The sequence below is a fragment of the Vidua chalybeata genome, chromosome 6 (genome assembly GCF_026979565.1).
Source record: "Vidua chalybeata isolate OUT-0048 chromosome 6, bVidCha1 merged haplotype, whole genome shotgun sequence".
Taxonomy (NCBI): Eukaryota; Metazoa; Chordata; class Aves; order Passeriformes; family Viduidae; genus Vidua; species Vidua chalybeata.
The window spans coordinates 15096847-15115352 of NC_071535.1; the positions used below are offsets into that span (position 1 = coordinate 15096847).

Sequence of the window (18506 nt, forward strand, 5' to 3'; positions counted from 1 at the left end):
CTGTAATATCATCTAGACACCAGGGTGAACTATGCAAAAGGACTCTATGACTGAAATAAGGCAGACTTTTGTAGGAAAAAACATACCTCCATTAAAGTGTAATAAATCTATTCACAGAGTTGATCCTAAAATCCAAAAGGTGTTGCCATGATGTTTCAGAAAAATATTTCAGAAATATTTTCAGAAAAATATTTCCATGATCTAACCGCAATTTCCTTTATTCAAGTAGAGCAGTGCAACCAACAAAATTACAAGATATTAACATTTAATAGATTTTAATTAGCAGAGTCCTATGTATAAATATGAAACAATGAAAAAGCTACTTCTAGGTTTGTGTAACTAACAGATGTCAGCTTATTCTGCTTGCTCATACAACCTTCACAAAGTAATTGCCCAAAAAGGAGCAGAAGACTTTTCAAAATTATTTGACAAGGAACTCACAGGTGTCTATCGTAAACACAAGATACCTCTGCTAGAGAAGATACAAAAGATACATTATAGGATAAAGCTGATACATCTCTAAAAATCACCTCAGTTACCATTTAGTGTCTGCCCACAACAGCCCAGACACTGATGTACCCTACTCACAAAAGGACTTAGGAGTCAGGCTCTGCTATCTGGCTAGACTATGAAGGTGCATCTAACCTAACTCCAGACTGCATTACAAATGTACCCAGAAAGAGAATCACTCCTTCCTGCCACTGGTCTATATGAAAACCAACAAATGCCACTGCACAGTTGACCTTCAGCTGTTATTCCAGAGCTACATCTGACCAGCAGGTATAAGGGTTCAAATGCATTGGTGCTGTTTAACAGAACTAACCCAGAAGTAAGTGGCCCCTAAAAAGACTGCTTGGATGGAGGTCTGTAGTGCAAAAGACTGATGAGAGCATGCACAAAACACCAGAGGTATTGCACAAGGAAAATGTCCAGTCCAAAAAATATCTAAACAGAGCATGTAAAGATTAAATTGAAGGAATTTTAGGTTATTGAGTAGAGCACATGTTATCAGCATTAAATAAATTAATCAGTTTAAAATGACAAACAGTGACAGCCAAGAAGGAACAAAAGACAGACTGTCTACAGAACTCATTACCTGCTTATTTAGGGGAGAAAGAGCTTCAATTTTCTGAACTTACTGGTTGCTCCGCAAGGCATTGAAAGGGCAAACACAGTCTTGAGTCCTATTCTACAGCTGGCTACTGATGATCTGAGTTTGGTCCCTGCCAAAGGTGAGACCAAGAACAGCCTGAGCAGTCTCCTGTGGCCCAGGTGAGCAGCTGTAGCTGGCACTTGAGTCAGTTGTGCCTGAGGAATTGGGAGTATCTGTCTGCATTAATGAACCAAAAGCAGAACCCAGGAGGAGCCAGCCCAGGTCATCTGTACACCTGTATCAATACTGAATGTTAAACATCATAAAACTCAAAGAAGCTTTTAAAGAAATATGTGATTTACAAAATCCTATGCCAGGCTGCAGAACAAACTGAAAAATAAAGTATTTGCACAGAACCCAAACAATGCCTGTGACTTAAGACGGAGAATATTGCTAAATCTATCTGAGGTGTAGGAAGCTTAAGCATTTAGACAGTGCTTAATCCAAAGAAACGTTCTGTACTTCATACAAGATAGCATACATCCAGCATTATTACTATTTTAAATAAATACCCTCCATAGGTAAGTGCTTTTATTTATTTTAATTATAAAAGATGCCCTGAGATTTTTTTTTTCAAGAACATGCATGTACAGCATTGTCCTAGGTTTTATTTTGAGTAAATCATCATTCATATTTTTACATTATAAAAAGTAACCACACACACACATATGCATACACAGACCAAATCATCTTTATCATACACCAATAGATTTAAAAAAACGTGTATTTCTGATATCAATATATTTATGCTGCCTCCATTTTGAAAGGGAAGCTGACAATAGCTTCATAATCCCTCTCTCAAGTATTGGCATAAATAGAACTTTTCCAAATATGATTGCATGTTTTTCCACATAAATTTTGACAGAAACATTAGCATTAATACAAACAAATGCAGATGACATCACTGAACCATGACAGCTTGCAATAGCAGCTGATTTTAAACTAGATTCATTATTATAAATTATTAAAGTGAAAATACAATTTGAAATACTAAAATTAAAACAAGTATTTATACAACAAAACTTATGAAATAAAACTTTTTTTTACATCATCTGGAGACATTTGCTTTTAGATTGCTTTGAAACTTACACAGAATTTTTATGAACTTAGTACTTGTAAAAACATTAATTCCAAATTCACAGCACAATGCTTCAACAGTCTATGGTTTTTTATAGACTGACCAATGGTTCTGGACTTTGGTCTTAAATTAGGTTTGCAGATTCTTTAAAATGTGGGATTCCTTTTTCATATTCATAACAATTCCTTCTATTTCTTCCTTAAAATATGAAAGCTAAGGGTTGCTAAGATTGTAAATAAGTCAATCAAATAATGGGTATGCTCATTCTAAATCCAAGACTTCAAACTACAAAGGCATAACTGAAGAAAACAAAATCTTCTCCTTAGCTGCAGCAGTTAAGAGCACATAGCTGAAGTTATAGTTCATATCATTTCACTATGATGTTAGAATTCTGCAACCATTACATTGTTTATCAGAACATATTTTACAGTTTGGAACTTTATTTAAAATATTTATTTTAAATTTTTAACATTGCAGGATGCATTTTATTCAGTCCAGGCATTAGAGAGTCCCATCTGCTGGTCCCACCTTATCCCACCAGAACATTGCTTCCTCCAGTCTCTGGTTCCCTCATTTTTCTGACAGATGATCTAGGAATTTGATTTTCTGTTTTTTCTTCATACAAAAGAAGAAACATACATAATATGTTGTTATTATATTATTAAATTGCATAACATATTAAACTGCTATTGTGCAGAACCTTTTAACTCTTAGCTGCTGTACTTTAAAAATTATGAGCTGCTCTATTTCACCCACTTTGAAAAAGCCAAAGGAATATATTCTGAGGGCATTCTCAAGAAGGGTGAAGTTCTCCATTCAGGTGTCTAAAGAAGTTCTTGTGGAGATCCATCTGAGTGAGATGATTAAGGTGCCACAAGCAGTCTACTCATGGCTACAAAAAGTGCCAAAAGTCTGGCACATTACACTGTGATTTCTACGTGTTCTGTTGACCACAAGGTCATTTGGGTAATTTCTGGATTTTTTATGCCTTACATTTTTAATCTTTAGCTTTACTGTTTTTCAGTTTCAAAGAGTTGTAGCTGTCAATTAACAACTATTTGTATCAGACAGAAGTATTTCCAAGAGGGGGCGTAACTTTTAGAACTCTTGGAAATATTAATTTGCATCAATATTTTACAATATCATTTACAAGTAACATGACATATTGTTCTGTTTCGCTGTTTTAAAACTGCTGAATATTTAAAAACTGCATATATTATATGATAATGTATCAGTGTCAGGATACCTACTAGCTTCATCATAGAAATGGGACACAAAATAGAAGCCAGTCCCACTGGAACTTGGAAATTCTAGCATCTTAAATGTCATGATGAAAACATTATTAAAAGCTGTAAGAAACCAACTTAAAGTGTAGTAGACCAGTAGCAGAACTATTTCATCTTGTGCTTAACTTTCTAAGCAATTATGTGACTGGATGAAAGACATTACTTAAAGATACTTATCTTAAACATGTAACTGTTACATCATGGTTATGCACCAAACTGGATGTCTTATAGGCCAGTTGTGGACATCTTATAAAATACTGATATTTATTTAGTTTAATGTTGCATAAAATTAACTTTCTAATAATAAATTGGAAATTTCTAATAATAAATTAGAAAATTAATTTTTATGCAACAATAAATCTAATCCCACTTTTTACAAGATAGAAAACCTGTACCACACATCCTTGAAGAAAGTTTTGATTCAAAGTGAAATAAAATCAGCCAATATCTGTATGTCTATAGGCAAGATGCAAAATACTTAAATGCTATCTATGAAGTGGATCTACAACAGACATATTTATTGATGAATCTATAAAGTTTATAAATAGTTTTAAACAATTGCATGTTGAACATTTGCAGTCATACTACAGCACTACAAACACAAGCAAAACATCTTATATCGAAGAATCTCATAAAGCTGAAAATATTCAAAAGAATATAATAAAGCTACACAGCTTAATGATACAAGATCAGACTGCTTGATAAAACACAGTGTTCATGATTTATGTCAATGTCTGCACTAGGATGATTCATGATCTAACTGGCAACTCTTCAAAAGGAAGTCAGAAAAACTTCTCTGCTCTGCTTATTAAGTAAGATCTCTTGTGGGACAAAGCACTCGACCAGTGCTCTTTCTGATTCGTTCCCATTCCATCAGATACTTGAAGCAGGTAGTCATCCCTTTTGTGATTCCCTCATTAAGTTATATGGGGGCTGCTTTAGCATAATTCTGGTATTTTCTATGGCCTAAGTAATACCCAAGACCTAACAACTGACACCTACACTAAAACAGTACTTCCTTGTCACCAGCTTGTGAGCACTGGATCATGATTTACTACTTTTTTTTTTCTTGCATCTATGTTATTTTCAAAAAGAGATAAAACTTTAATTGGCACATACTTATGAGTTAGTTCAAACTGAATGTTTGAATGTATGAGTACGGTAAGAAAAGACTTCAGTTCTCCACCAAAGTAACTCTGAGTTTTGAAAGACTCCTGGAGCACTATCATATATGAAATCAGAAATTCTTGACCCCTGCAAACTGCACTGTATTGTCAAAAGTGAACATTTGCCAATATTCTCTAGAGCAATTTTATGGAAAATATTAGGCTTAAGCAATTAAGCAATATTTTATCCAAACATGTATCACTTCAAACTAAGAATCATTAATTTTGTCTGCTTATACTTTAATTATTGTGTTACTGCCCATATATTTACTTAGAAAAAGAAACATATTAGAAGTTACCCTACTCAAGTTGCAGAGCCAGGAAACTAAAAGTTAGGTCTTGCCAGAATTGAGATGGTCAGTGCAAATTTTAACCAGCACTAAGTAAATCTGCATGATGATACAGTGTAAAAAAATACCCAATTATTATTTTCTCACCTTAGTGAGTTTTCTGGCTTAGTCAGTTCACCAAAGGTGATGCTCATTGATGAGCATCTATTCAATTGTACCTCTCACTGTACAATTATCAAATTCTTCTCACAGATTTCTGTCATCTGCTTATATATTTGGATATCAATTTCTTCCATCATTAAATTTAGAAAATAATGCTTCCTTGAAACTGACATTTTTGTTGTTTTGCTGTTTTTTTTTAATTTAAATGTGCATATATTTAGAACCAGGCCTGACTTCCTGAGTAAAAGAAAGATAAAAAAGTACAGCTAAACATGTCTGTGATTGACTGCATTTACCACCAAACATTCCTGTATCTGTATCTCTTAATATCTCCTTACAGAGCTGCTTCAATTTCTTTTGAAAACAGTTAATTATTGGGTCAGTTTACAAACAAGAAGTTGAATCTACACAGCAGACATTAGACCACCTTGAGAGATGTCTTTTTCCACAAGAACACAGAACACTAAAACTCTTATTCAGAACTAAATGTAGGACATCCTAAGCTTCCTCTTCTTTTCCAAAAAATGTTTTACATCCTCTTTAGCTTCTGACCCTATATAGTTCAGGGACTTTCTGAACCAGACAAAGCACCCAGATCATCATGAGTTTGATCAGATACCTACTTTAAAATACTCTGCTCTTAGGGTATTCATTTGGGAATGGTACATAGAGACTCGCAGCTGTGTTCTTTACTTTCCACTCTTCTGACTGAAGACAAAAGTGCAAACTGCTCTGTGTGAGCCTTGTCCTGTCCCTCTTTAAACAAAAGAAATCAGTTTTATTTTAAAGGGAAGACAGAAAAATTTCCTTTGAAATTTGGAAACTTTTTATGTGATATAAAAAATATGTCTAACTAACCTTTGCACCTCACTGCTTTGGGAATATTAATCCATTCATTTTCCCCAAATCCTTGTGGGACAGCAAGTAATTGGAATTTCTACAGATTGCTAAAAATATTTACAACATTTGAACTATTTTTTTTGTTTTAAAGCAAGGAAAAGAGACATACAGTCATCAGGGTGAAAGAAAATGAGGTTTTGAGCACACCTAATTTTTTAACTATGTAGCACTCCATTACATTTTATCTTCTCAAGATAAATGCCCCATTTACTTTATAGATAGCTGAAAATGTCAGCATGTCTACTAATCTAACTGCTGACTTTGAAATGGTGCACTTTGAAATAAGTGACCTCCAAATGATCACCTATGAAAAGTCTGAAGTACTGTGGGTAGCATTAAGGGAAGTCATTAGACACTGGCAAAGAGGGACAGAGGGCAAAGTGATTGGGCACCTTAAAGTACTATTCCTGTGAAACCACTTACTCAACACAGTCCATCTGCATTCACAACTTACCTCCCAACCTTCTCTACAAAATAAAAGCAGTTTTAAAAACTATAGGTCACTATGCACACTTGAGTTCATTCTAGAAACAATTTATCTTGTACAGTGAAGATGGTAGAATTCCAGCAGGAAAAAAATCATGTACACAAGGAGATAAATGAGTATTATCCTGGGAGTTTCTTTTTTGTTTGTTAAACTTTTGAGTGCTTTATTTTACAATTTAGTAATTTTATTAACTTAAAATCCTGACTAAAGCTGGGGAGGTATTTTGGTTTGTTTTTTAAAGTAAACTGAACATACTGAAGTGGAAAAATATGTTCATATGGATATTTAATTCGCCAAAACAGACCATCACTATTGCTGCCTCTTTATACCTAGCAAACTAGTATAAGAAGTTTTCTCTTTCCTATCTTAGCTTCCAGTTGTAGTTCCTGTTACATTGAAGTCTACTTTCCCAGACTCCCTTTCTTGCTGTAGCTGGTGCCTTCCCTTTCTCCATTCTGCCTTGGCTAAGAATGCAAATCTCTGCTAGCAAAGAAAAGTCTCGGTTTGAGCCCACAAAATTACAGCTAGTCCAATGACAGTAATTTAGTTATAGTGTAAAAGGAATCTGCAGGGAATTTGCTGCTAGAGTCTACAGAGATTTGGGTGAGTGTATGTCACAGTGATTTTCTATGACTTACAGTTTCAGCACAGGAGCAAAAAATACATCTTTCATTTTGTTCTTGCAAAATGCTGAACAGCATTGGCTGATGTTTAAAGGAAAGCAGCCTGAGGGAGATGCCTAGCATTGAAAATTTGTAGATGGCTTTTTGTAAATGGCTATGGTAAGGCAAAGAAGGCAGCATTAATAGCAAATACCAGTACCAGTTCATTGTAAGTCTCAAGATTCATAATAGAATTGTTACATAATGATACATAAATATACAAGTCCACAAAAAAGAAGGAAAATTAGAAACTAAGTAGTCTAAAAATACTTCTATTTCTCCAGCTACAGGCAGCTAAATCACTGTGACTGTAGTTATTACATATCAAAGGCACTAACCTTCACTTTTTCCCATTCCACCCTCTCAATTATATACCAGCTGAATGCAAATATGTGTAGGAGAAATAATGTGAAAGACAAATTAGAAGGTAATGCCATCTTAGAAACACTTACAATTGCATACACCACATTTCTACTCTGCTATTTTAGTATTTCAAAATCTGTGTGCAGAAGTATAATAAATACAGGCCTAATTTTACATGGCTCTTTTGAGTTCCCTTTGGAAATGTTACCCCTAGCCTCAGTTTATCTTGTCAACAACTTACATGCTCATCTTTCGGGACTGACTCTCCTTATTTCCATTGTTCTTTTGGTCAGCTGAGTTAAATAAGTTGCGAGAAGAACTAGAAGGGAAGGCAGCATTCCCACTATTGCCAGCAGAATGAGTCCGGAATGAATCATCTGCAACACAGAGGTGCAGCTTAGACAAAGAATTTTGGTTGAAAACACTTCACAGTGTTTTCAAAAGTAAACAGAATAATCTCTTTTTCCTATGACGTTAGTGGCATATTTCCTATGGCACTAATCCAAAATTTTAATGGGATGGTTTCTACTTAACATTTCTTCAAATATTTTTATTAAAAAGTCCCACTAAATAACTGGAATACACATTTTCAACAAAAATATTCATACATTAATGTATGTAAAGAGTGTGATCTCTTGGGCCAATCTTTAGCTGCTAAAAATTTAGCTATTTAATGTAATTTAATTGCCTAGTGCCTATTGGTAGTGAATGAAAAGATAGGTTTTTTTATAGGAAGCCATTAATCTCAATCTTATCTTTAAACATCCCAACTCTTTAAAATTTAGTGGACAGAACTGCAAACAGTAGTTTCTCTCTCTTAATTCAGAAGAAGTTTTATATAGTATTCATTCTCCTCATGTAAAATAGGTGGGGGAAAACTCCAAACCCAACCTTTTTATGATATCTGACATTCCAACCAGGACATGACAAATTCAGTTTATTTTTACTATTTTTAAATGTAAATTAAAACAAATGTGTAAGGGAAAAAAAAATAATCTGAAAAATCACTTAAATGCCCAAACATATTGGATATCTATTATTCTGCTTTCTTTAGGAGAATGACATCTTAGAGTATGCCTGCCTAATTGGGTCCATATATTCAACACCCACACAAAGAAACTGAAGTAAAAACACATTAGAGTAACCTACTTACCACTAAAGGATAACATACAACTCTTTCCTATTCCTGGTACTGAAGATGTATATCCTGTAGCAGAACTTTTACTTTAAAAAACCAAACAAAACAAAACCAAGTTGGTTATTTCTGAAAGTGTTCCTCTCAGTTCTATCATCCTGTTTAATAGCATTGCAAGTTATTTCTGAATTATTTTTTCTATGAAAAAATTAAATGAGAAAGTTGTGCTGAAATATCTTTAAGAAATGTATGAAATTAGGTTCAGCAATTCATATTGAAAATTACTTTTAATATATGATAAAATGTGACATTTATTAACTTTAAATGAATCCATAACCATTTCTAGGCTTCAACATGCCTTAGATGTTTCCTTACTCAGTTAATCAATTAAACAGAGAGCTGCAAATATGTTACAATTCAGTGAGCACACCACTACTTTCAGAGATCCATGAGCATTAATTTCATAGGAGCTGTCTATTAGCAAACATCTGCCTATGAGGTAAGCAATGAAGATTATAAAGATACTTAGGACACTTGTCTATGTTGCTGTATTTTGGATGCAGTACTTGAGTACTGAAAGATTGGCTTCGAACCAGCTTGGATTTTTTTTCTTCTTTGCCTAAAATTATAAAGAACATTTTTTAATATGAATATTGCATTTCCTCAATAATTAAGAACACTTTAAAATATATTTTTCTGTCAATCTACAGTAAATGAAAGAATGAGATTATTTAAATACCTCAATTTAAAAAAAAATAAACCTTAGGTCATTATTTATATACTACAGAGTTAAACAAAACTAAAAACCATAGAAAAATACATTCAGTTCTAGGAGAAGTATCTTTTCCTCTGTGCAGTAGGTGTAACTTGGGTCCACAGATGTCAACAGCAGCTTTGCTGGGGTTTAACCTGATGATGTGAACTCAAAGTGATCCAGATGAGTTTTTGAACAGTTCTTACCTGCTAATGTACCAGAAGAGCTTCCCGAAATAGAGAGATTGATACTTTTTGACAACACTGATGATGTTTTACTGTCTCTACCTACAAAAAAAAAAAAAAAAAAAGTCCAGTAAAATCCCTTCCCTCTTAAAACTTAAATTTTTATAAAGGAGAGGACATAACATACCACAGTCCTGGAGCAAAAAGTAATAATATCTAATCCACTGCTACTAGCACTTTAGAAATACCATAGAAAAGTACTTACACTATATCCCAAAATAAAAAATAACAGAGAACTAAAATGAATATATTTTATTAATAAAGCCAAAATAAAACATATGTATTATTATACATTATATACATTATATATGTATATTATGTAATGAGGCAATTTTTCGTAACTTCAGAAATACATAGAAACATTTTTTATATACAATTTCTAAATCTCTGTTTATTGTATAAAGTGCCTCTTTCCTGCTCCTTTCTCTACTACCTTTGTAGAAAAGTAAAGCATGCAGAAACATGTACACAAATAAACAAACTTACGTTTCTTTTCAAATATTTTATCATTAATATTTGTAGATCTTCCTTCATTTTTCTGCTTCTCTTTTTCTAATTGTTCCTAAAAGAATGAATAGTTTTCTTAGATATTACTCAGGTAAAAGTAAATAAATTCAGTTCATTTCTACTCTCCTGCTAGTAGTACAATCCCTGATGAATATCCAGAGAACCAATTAAATAATACAGAAAGAAATCAGGGTACATATCTCATTTTAAAACCACAGTACGAAGAAAGCTCAGAGTTGAAGTTCACATCTAAAACTTATAATTAAAATTATGCCTGGCTTTTGGATTTTTTTATATTCAAAAGGTTACACACATTGGCAGCTGGCAATGTAAAAATCTTCTCTAACACAGACCCTCTGAAAACAGAACAGGCAAAACTTTTATTTCATACAATTCAATGAATATGGTTTTCTTAAATTTTAAGGTGTGTCACATATATTTAAACTTTATAAAGATCAAAAACTAACATCTACAGTTGATAAATCTTTATGAAAAAATTAACTATGTAAAATTGTTCAGGCTCATAGAATTTATTTGCCCTTCTGTAATACTACCCAGCCTAAAAGTATACTCCATTTGGTGAGTAGATATCACTCCAGCTTCAAAAAATTATACAATACTAGCTTATTTTCTATACCATTTTCACAATAAAAATTGTTAAGTGAACCATAATTGCTCTAATCTATATTTTTCATGTAGTTCTAATTATTACCCAATCAAGAAAAGAAAGAGGTAATTCATTCAGATCAGGGTTGCTGGCAAATAGTTTCTACAAAGTCAGCTACTAAAATTAAGGAAACTTACTAACATATTCAGTATTAAAATCGTTAGCATCAGATACATTTAAGTGGGTTGAATGGCTCTTCATCTGTTTGGGACTGAAACATGTCACAATTCACTGTGTCCCTCTTGGGTTCCCCAAAAGCATGCCTCTCACAGACAATGCTGATGAGGCCTTTGTGATACAGAAGGGTGGCAGAGACCAGTGGCCTATATCACAAAAATTCAGGTGCTTTTCTAAAGTGTAGCTGTGGAAACAGGGTAAAAATTGATGTCATCATACAATGCACAGTAGCACTGGAGGCTATTTTGCAGCACACAAACACTTTCAGTATAAAAGCATTAACTGGATCTACCTAAAGAGTGCTACGTTCAGGACTTTGAGTGTGTGTATGCAGGTCCTGAGAGCCCAGCTGCCTTGGGACAGTGGCAAGTCCACATTGACATCAAAGTGGACCACAAAGGTAGGAAACAAGGACATTTTTGAGACACTCCTGAATCTCTTCTGGTTCACTACAAAGAAGTTTATTTACTACAAGTCACAGAAACCAACAATTTTAGGATCTTCTGAATCCTGTCAGCTGCTCAGCTTCTCCCACCTCAGGCTGGAGGGGAGGCAGCAGATGGGAGGACTGCAGTGGTCTGATCTAGGCTTTGTGGAGATGTGGTGAAGATACAAGCTGTGTGCTGAAGTGCCTACTGCACCTTTTGCTTTCCTCTCTTTCCTGGCTAATTGGAAAGCCTGTAACACAGAGCATTCTTTGGCTTCCTTGGGACAAAAGAAATTATGAGATTAATTTCTTTGCCTAGGGAAGCTGTATGCCAGTTCTGAGGTGTTTCATTGACCAGTTCATCATGTTGTACATGTTATTTCTCAAGAAACTCAAGTTTCCCTTTCTAACTGATACAGCAAAATTTAGGCAGTAAAGAAAAAAAAAGTTACATATTGCTTTGAAGGATTTAACCCTATTATAAAGAGTAAAATGAAACCACACACAGATTTTGAACCTATCAGGTCTCTCCAAAATATGCATTTCTCCTACCTAAAAATTATTGCCTCATTAATATGCAGCTGCAAACTATTTAAAAATAGTGACAGTGTACTGATAAAATATGCCATTTTCAAAAGGAGATGTTCTTGTCTGTTTTTCTTGATCCAATAAATCATTTTTATAAAATTTTTTCTGAAACTTCAAAATAAAATCAATAAAAATAAAAAATCACTACCTGAAAATGGAACTAAGAGTAGTTGAGAAGTATTAAAGTTAGTAAGTACTTACAGCATCTACAGAAATCTCTATTCTGTCCAATTCTAACACCGTCTATAAAGAAAATTGAAACATTATTTATTATTACTCAATGGCATGTCACACTATGAAGTAAAAAATTGTCTTTTCTTCTTAAATATTTGAAGCCTATGCTATCATTTTTGTGGTACAAACGCAGTTTAAAAGTGTCAGAGAGTACTCTCAGAGAGTATTCTCCCTGTTGAGACTTGAATAGATTCACAGAATATCTATATGGAAATCAAAATACACTCAAGGAAGCACCACAGCAAGAATAGCTATAGCAAAGGCTTAGGAACCAGGACTGAAAAAAGCATCTCAGGAACCTGTGTCTAACTCAGAAGGTTCCACACAGGTGTTCACCCAGTCTCTCTCCTGCAGATTGGCCCTGTAAGGAAGCCACCTACTTGAGCTATTTCGCTTCATGGTTTCTAAATTTGAGACTAAGCATGGACATTCCTCAAAGAGGTACTTTTTTGAATATTCACATTAAAAACCCATTTGTAACATTACAAAATCCTGCAAACGTTTTGTCTTTATATTGTAAAATATATAGACTAACAAGATATCTCTGACCTGATGAGTTTTACTAGAATCAACATTCAATCTTTCTCTAGTCTTTTTTTTTTCATAAATGGTCAGCCAAAATCCTGAATTTGAATCACTACAAAATAACTGCAATATAAGTAACCAAGGAAACACTAACACTCCCAAATTTCACAGAACATACTATACTACATCATCTTTTAATTGTTTAAAATTACGTAACAGAGAATGGAATTTTTTAATCTCCTGTTCTTACATTGAGAAAATCCAAAGAAAGCATAACTTTAGTCATCTTAACTTACAGTGATAAACCCAAGATTAAATGCTGCTTAAAAAGAAAAATGCTTACTCTTTTCACAATAGTCAAGACATCTTTGTCTTTCTCTTGACACAGAAGTTTCCTTATACATAACTCCAACTGCTGAAGTAAATGTTTATCAGTGGGAATCTTCAGAGTAGATTTGACTTTTGGCAACAAACAGCATAGCTTCATTCTACCAAAAAAACCCAAACAAAAAACCCAAATATTCACCTTTTAATGCAGATGTTTAATATATATTACTAATTCTCAATGTATTTCATGCCAGCATTTGACACAGAATAATTAAGTGGCCTTATTTTTCAGAAGTGATTGTTGTTTATGTGTTGGTTCCAGACACACTGTTTTCAAAAAGCCTCTATAGATCATGAATACAGTCCATAAACATCTTTGGTTTGTCTGGTTTTTTTTGGTTTTTTTTTAATCTAGAAAAATAAGGAGTCCTCCAGATTTTCCAAGTGATATGCACACCTAACTTTATCAGTTACCTAAATATCCTGGAAATCTGGTCCATTGGTGCAAAGGAGTCCAAGTCTCACCAAAAATCATGTTACTGCAATTCTATACAACTTCAAGGATGAAAATGTATCAGATAGTCTAAAAAGAAGAAAGCCCTTCTTTCCCCTTCCTTATCTTCCTGTTTATGTGCAGAGGCTGCCCCTGCTTGTGCTGTTCAGCAAGGCCAAGTGCCAGGTTCTGCACTGGGGTCACAACAGCCCCAGGCAGTGCCACAGGCTGGGGACAGAGTGGCTGGAAAGCTGCCTGGGGGAAAATGACCTGGGGGTGCCATCTGACAGCAGCTGAACATGAGCCATGCCCAGGTGGCCAAGAAGGCCAATGGCACCCTGGCCTGTGTCAGCAATAGTGTGGCCAGCAGGACCAGGGCAGGGATTGTCCCCCTGCACTCAGCACTGGTGAGGCCACACCTTGAATGCTGTGCTCAGTTCTGGGCCCCTCATGACAAGAAAGACATTTAATGACATGAGACATGAATGTTAGTCTATATGTACAAAATGATTTAATTTTTAGGGTCCTACTGAGTGGAGATGTGGTAGTTATATTAAACACAGTGTCTATTTAAACAGTTTCACTTAGTAATAAACAGTATGTGGCGAAGCTGAGTGCACATATATATGTGCAAATTATGCTTACATAAATCTCTGTGCAGCATTAATATTAGATGTTCATATATGTTAATGATGACAACATGAATGACACACATCAGAAACAAGATTAAAAGCATAAAATCACATAAAATATGTGACCAAAAAAAAAATCTACTTTCCTAATGGTAGTAACTGCCTGGTCCCTATCTGTTTAGAAAACAAAGAAAAACAGTTACTACAAAAATAAAAACACTGTATAAAAATGAGTAACAGACCAAATTCCCTAACATTATTATACTGGTTTTCAATTTTTCGTTAACAATGAAGCAGATACCCTTTTCCATAACATAAAACCTGTTCTAAGTTGTTTAGTTCAGGCCACTGAAAGAATTGCTTGAGTGTTTTACTTCACATATAGTGACAATGAAATGGATGGGAATTAATGGAGGTTGAAGCTGTGTTCTCTCTCTACACCCATAAAACAACATATTACTTTTTTCCCATCTATTGCTGGCTCTCCTCTCTTCACTGTTCCATTCACTCCCAAACTCCAGTGCTTTTGATCAGTCTCTCAAGCACTGAGAAGTGACCTGCTTCTGGGATTTCCTAGCACCATTCCCACACTCCCCTGCGTCTTTAATACTGGTCATTCTGAAGGCTCTTTATATTTTTACTCAAGTTCCACTATTTAAGCAAGACATAAAACTTCTAACAGTATTTCTTAATATATTATTTAAAGCTTTCTTTTCCTGTACACTGCTACATATTCTACATACCTGACATTTGCTACTGGGTCATGTGTAAGTTCAAGCACAGGTAAAAAGAAGTATTTACAGAAGAATGATTTTGAAAACAGTTCCATAATGAATTCACAAGTATCTAAAAAACGAAGTCTGTTCCAGTAACTTTTTCCTTGGCCAAGTTCTGAAAAATAAAAATTTGCAGATATTATCTGTCAGACAGAAAACATTTCACAGGTTGACCTTCAACTTAAAAGATGATAATCACAGGCATCAAAAAACATATTCTCAGTCTCAATTCTTTCTTTTAGTAAAAAATTAACATTCTGAAATCCATTAATTCTGTCAGTGAGCACTTGAAAAAGCCAAAGAGCAAGTAAACTAGCTACCGTGTTAAAGAAACTCCTGTATGTCTTTTAATCTATGTCACAGGAGTATCAAAATTACTGTGTAAAACATCAAGGAATGTTAATGAGAACAATTAAAACTTCTAAGCTATCTTCAAAACACATAGCATATACCAAAATATCAACTTTAGGTGGCTGATTAATAAAATAATTTCTGAGATTTATTCAGCACTTCTTACGCTGAAGCCTCTGGAGACTTTTACTTCTAGAGAGGAACTCTGTTTTTTATTTTGCTGTACCCACACCTTAGTAATTTTGGCTAAAAGAAGTAGGGTTGGAGGGGTCTTGGCATATTATCAGTTTCTGCATTGCCTCTTCCCCAATCCCTTTATATAAACTCCAGATATATTCCTCACATATGCACAGTACATTTTGATGATATGAGCAACTGAATGTCTTCCAAGCATAGTCCCTCCAATGACGGAAGGAAATTTCACTGAATAAATGTAACTGTAAATAGATCTTCAGCCAAAAGTAACTTTCATTTCTCAGTAATCGAGGAAAGATCATCTTACGTTCAATCAGTTTCTGAATAACCTCGTGTCTCTGTTCTTGTTTGCGATTGTAGCGCAAATAAACGCACAGAGTCCGAGCAGCTGCTTTTTGGACTGGCAGGACATTCTTGAAAGAAATAAAGGGAACACAGTTAAAACATATCTGAAAGAGTATGACTAAAAACATATATAGAATTAGAAAAAAATTAGCTAAAAAGTAGACAAGTAGCCTAACTTTATAAATTTTTAAATAAATGTCATGATGTTAAGAGAGAATTAGGAAGTTTGGCCAATTCATGAGACACCTGCTTCTTTATTCCTTCTGCTCAACTTTGTAGATTTAACTATTTCATAAGCACCTTAAAATATTCCATGTTTGCAAGGCACCTTCGGTATGGCAGGCAGTAGAAATAAAATTACATCATCTTCTCTTACAACAGTTTTATCCTTGAATTAACTCAGTAAAATTTCAGACTAGTAGCTCTATGATAATTTATTTTAGAAATGCAGAGTTCTTTCATAAAGAACAAACACAATGTAATGTATGGAATCAGGAAAAAGAAGGCATATTTCAGAGGAAAAAGTTTTGATTTAACTAAAAACAAAGTGATGATGAGCACAAGGGAAAGAAAAAGTCTTGGGTAGGAGGAAAACTGATAATCCAAATTTTGCTCCTCAAATGGGGGCAGGTTTTCAGTGAAAATTCTCATTGAAAAAATTACAGGGCTTGATATACCATATGAAATGGATAGGACTTTAAGATTAATATAACACAAGAAGTACTACACATAGCAAATATCCAGTGGTCTAACTTGCATTAACAGATAAAAGCAAATGAGAAAGCAACAGGTGGGCTCACATTTGTCAAAATGATTGTCAACATCCTGTGAAGAAAGCGGTAATAGATCTGATCACTTGGTATGATATGAGGGAGACATGCATATTTTTGTAGTAACTTCTCATGCGTTCTCCATTTTAAAGAAGTCGCTGCTCTCTGTTCTGCTGTTGTTAATGCAGGAATCAAGTCAGGAATAGAGAGTAACTAGAAACAGAAAGATAAACAATAATTTTATATTTTAAGCTGTGTGTCTTGTCACTGTGCTTAAAAAGCAAATCACAACAATATAAGAAGGGAAGACTAATCCAAAAGCTATTTCAGTATCTAGTTAAATACACTTTCATCTCCAATTCCTTCTCCTGACAAAGGAAAACTAAACACCGTTCTCTTTGTAATACCCTTTTACAGATATTAAAACCATTACACCAACTCTCCTCAGCATCCTCTTTCTCAAACCAAATGAATCCCATTTCTCTTTTATCCTCTTAATCTTTGCAGTTATTGTTCTCAATCCCCTAATTAGTTTTAGTAGGAATTAATTTTAGTAGGAATTGTACACCTTTTCTCAGTAGAAGGCAAAGAATTTTTAATAACCAAGCTAAATTCCCTTTCATATTAAGAAAAATGAAAAATTGCCACACCTGACATTGCATTTGCTATATGTTATATATATTTACAGCTGTAAACAACTGATAAATTCAAATTTTTAAATTACACTGTCCACTTATACACATACAAGAAAATAAATTTCTTCAGTTCTTATACTGCTGCAATATCTCAATTTATCATACTTTTAGGAAGTATGCTCAAAACCAGCATCCTTTCTGTTCCATCTTAGAGGTGAGGAGTCATGGAATAAACCATCATCCAGAGCCACTTACAATTAAATTAGGAAAGGTGGGAGCTGAGTACAGATCTCTTAATTCAATGTCTTTACTTCAGAAAATAGATTTCAGAAATAGATTTCCTTCTAGCAGAAGCCTGAAAATGGCACCCATGAGCAATTGATACATCAATATGAAAAAAAAATTAAAATAGGTATTAGCTATCAATCCCTTAACACAAAACCAAGTTTTGTTTTCACTTAACTGTGGTTAATTAGAAAAAGAACATGTATAAACTGTTCATTTTCATATTAACTCTAATCTTTCCAAATGTTTTTCATGTTAAAGCTTTTAACATCAACAATCAAATAAAAAAACTGAACAGAAACTTCGTATCCAAACAGAACTTCAGAACCTAATAATGAAAGCCTTTTCCTACAAAATTTGTCTGAAATTTCTTAATGCCCTCATTTAGAAAGAAAATATGAAAAACCCCATGAGAATACCCACCTTGCTTTCTGATCCATTGTTTTCTCCTCCATTAGTCATTAGTTCAAGAATTTCAGGAAGGTGACCTACTAGAGCATCTAACACCTATTTAAAGAAAGACTGCATGAAAGAGATCTGTAAATTAACTTAACTCAATTTTTAACTCTCACCAGCATATCCTGGCTGACACCTTTCAAGTTACTGCTCTCTCATATTGAAAAAAAATGGAGATTAGTTCCACTGATTAGTTCTATTGATGGCTGATGTTTTAATGCAGTAAGTAATATAAGTATTACAGGTATCAGGTTTTTTTTTATGTGATCAGACAAGCTTTCTAACTAGAGTAGTCTAACTTACTACTGGAGAAACCATATCAGAGGAAATGGTGATTTTTTTCTTGAATATATATATGTCTCTCCATCCTAAAAAGTCTCACTGTGTTAACTGCAATATAACTGACTCATGTTCTACGCACCTTGGACCAAAACT

At 34.1% G+C, this 18506-nt stretch overlaps 1 protein-coding gene across 3 annotated transcripts in view; it reads right to left on the reverse strand.

Moving 5' to 3' along the window:
• Positions 1-1679: 1679 nt before the first annotated feature.
• The window catches only part of PPP4R4 (protein phosphatase 4 regulatory subunit 4), a 58891-nt gene continuing 42064 nt past the window's right edge, over positions 1680-18506 (reverse strand). The window contains exons 13-25 of one of the 3 annotated variants that reach the window (XM_053946060.1): positions 18039-18122; positions 16726-16908; positions 15888-15993; positions 15002-15149; positions 13150-13294; positions 12249-12290; positions 10168-10243; positions 9643-9723; positions 9208-9301; positions 8701-8771; positions 7789-7924; positions 5759-5891; positions 2763-2846 (exon numbers count right to left, since the gene is read on the reverse strand). In XM_053946060.1, coding sequence (XP_053802035.1) covers positions 5825-5891; positions 7789-7924; positions 8701-8771; positions 9208-9301; positions 9643-9723; positions 10168-10243; positions 12249-12290; positions 13150-13294; positions 15002-15149; positions 15888-15993; positions 16726-16908; positions 18039-18122 — 1233 coding nt within the window. In that variant the 3' untranslated portion in view covers positions 2763-2846; positions 5759-5824. Of the gene's footprint in view, positions 2847-5758; positions 5892-7788; positions 7925-8700; positions 8772-9207; positions 9302-9642; positions 9724-10167; positions 10244-12248; positions 12291-13149; positions 13295-15001; positions 15150-15887; positions 15994-16725; positions 16909-18038; positions 18123-18506 lie in introns of those variants that run through there. The other 2 variants (XM_053946061.1, XM_053946062.1) reach the window with 2 other exon arrangements.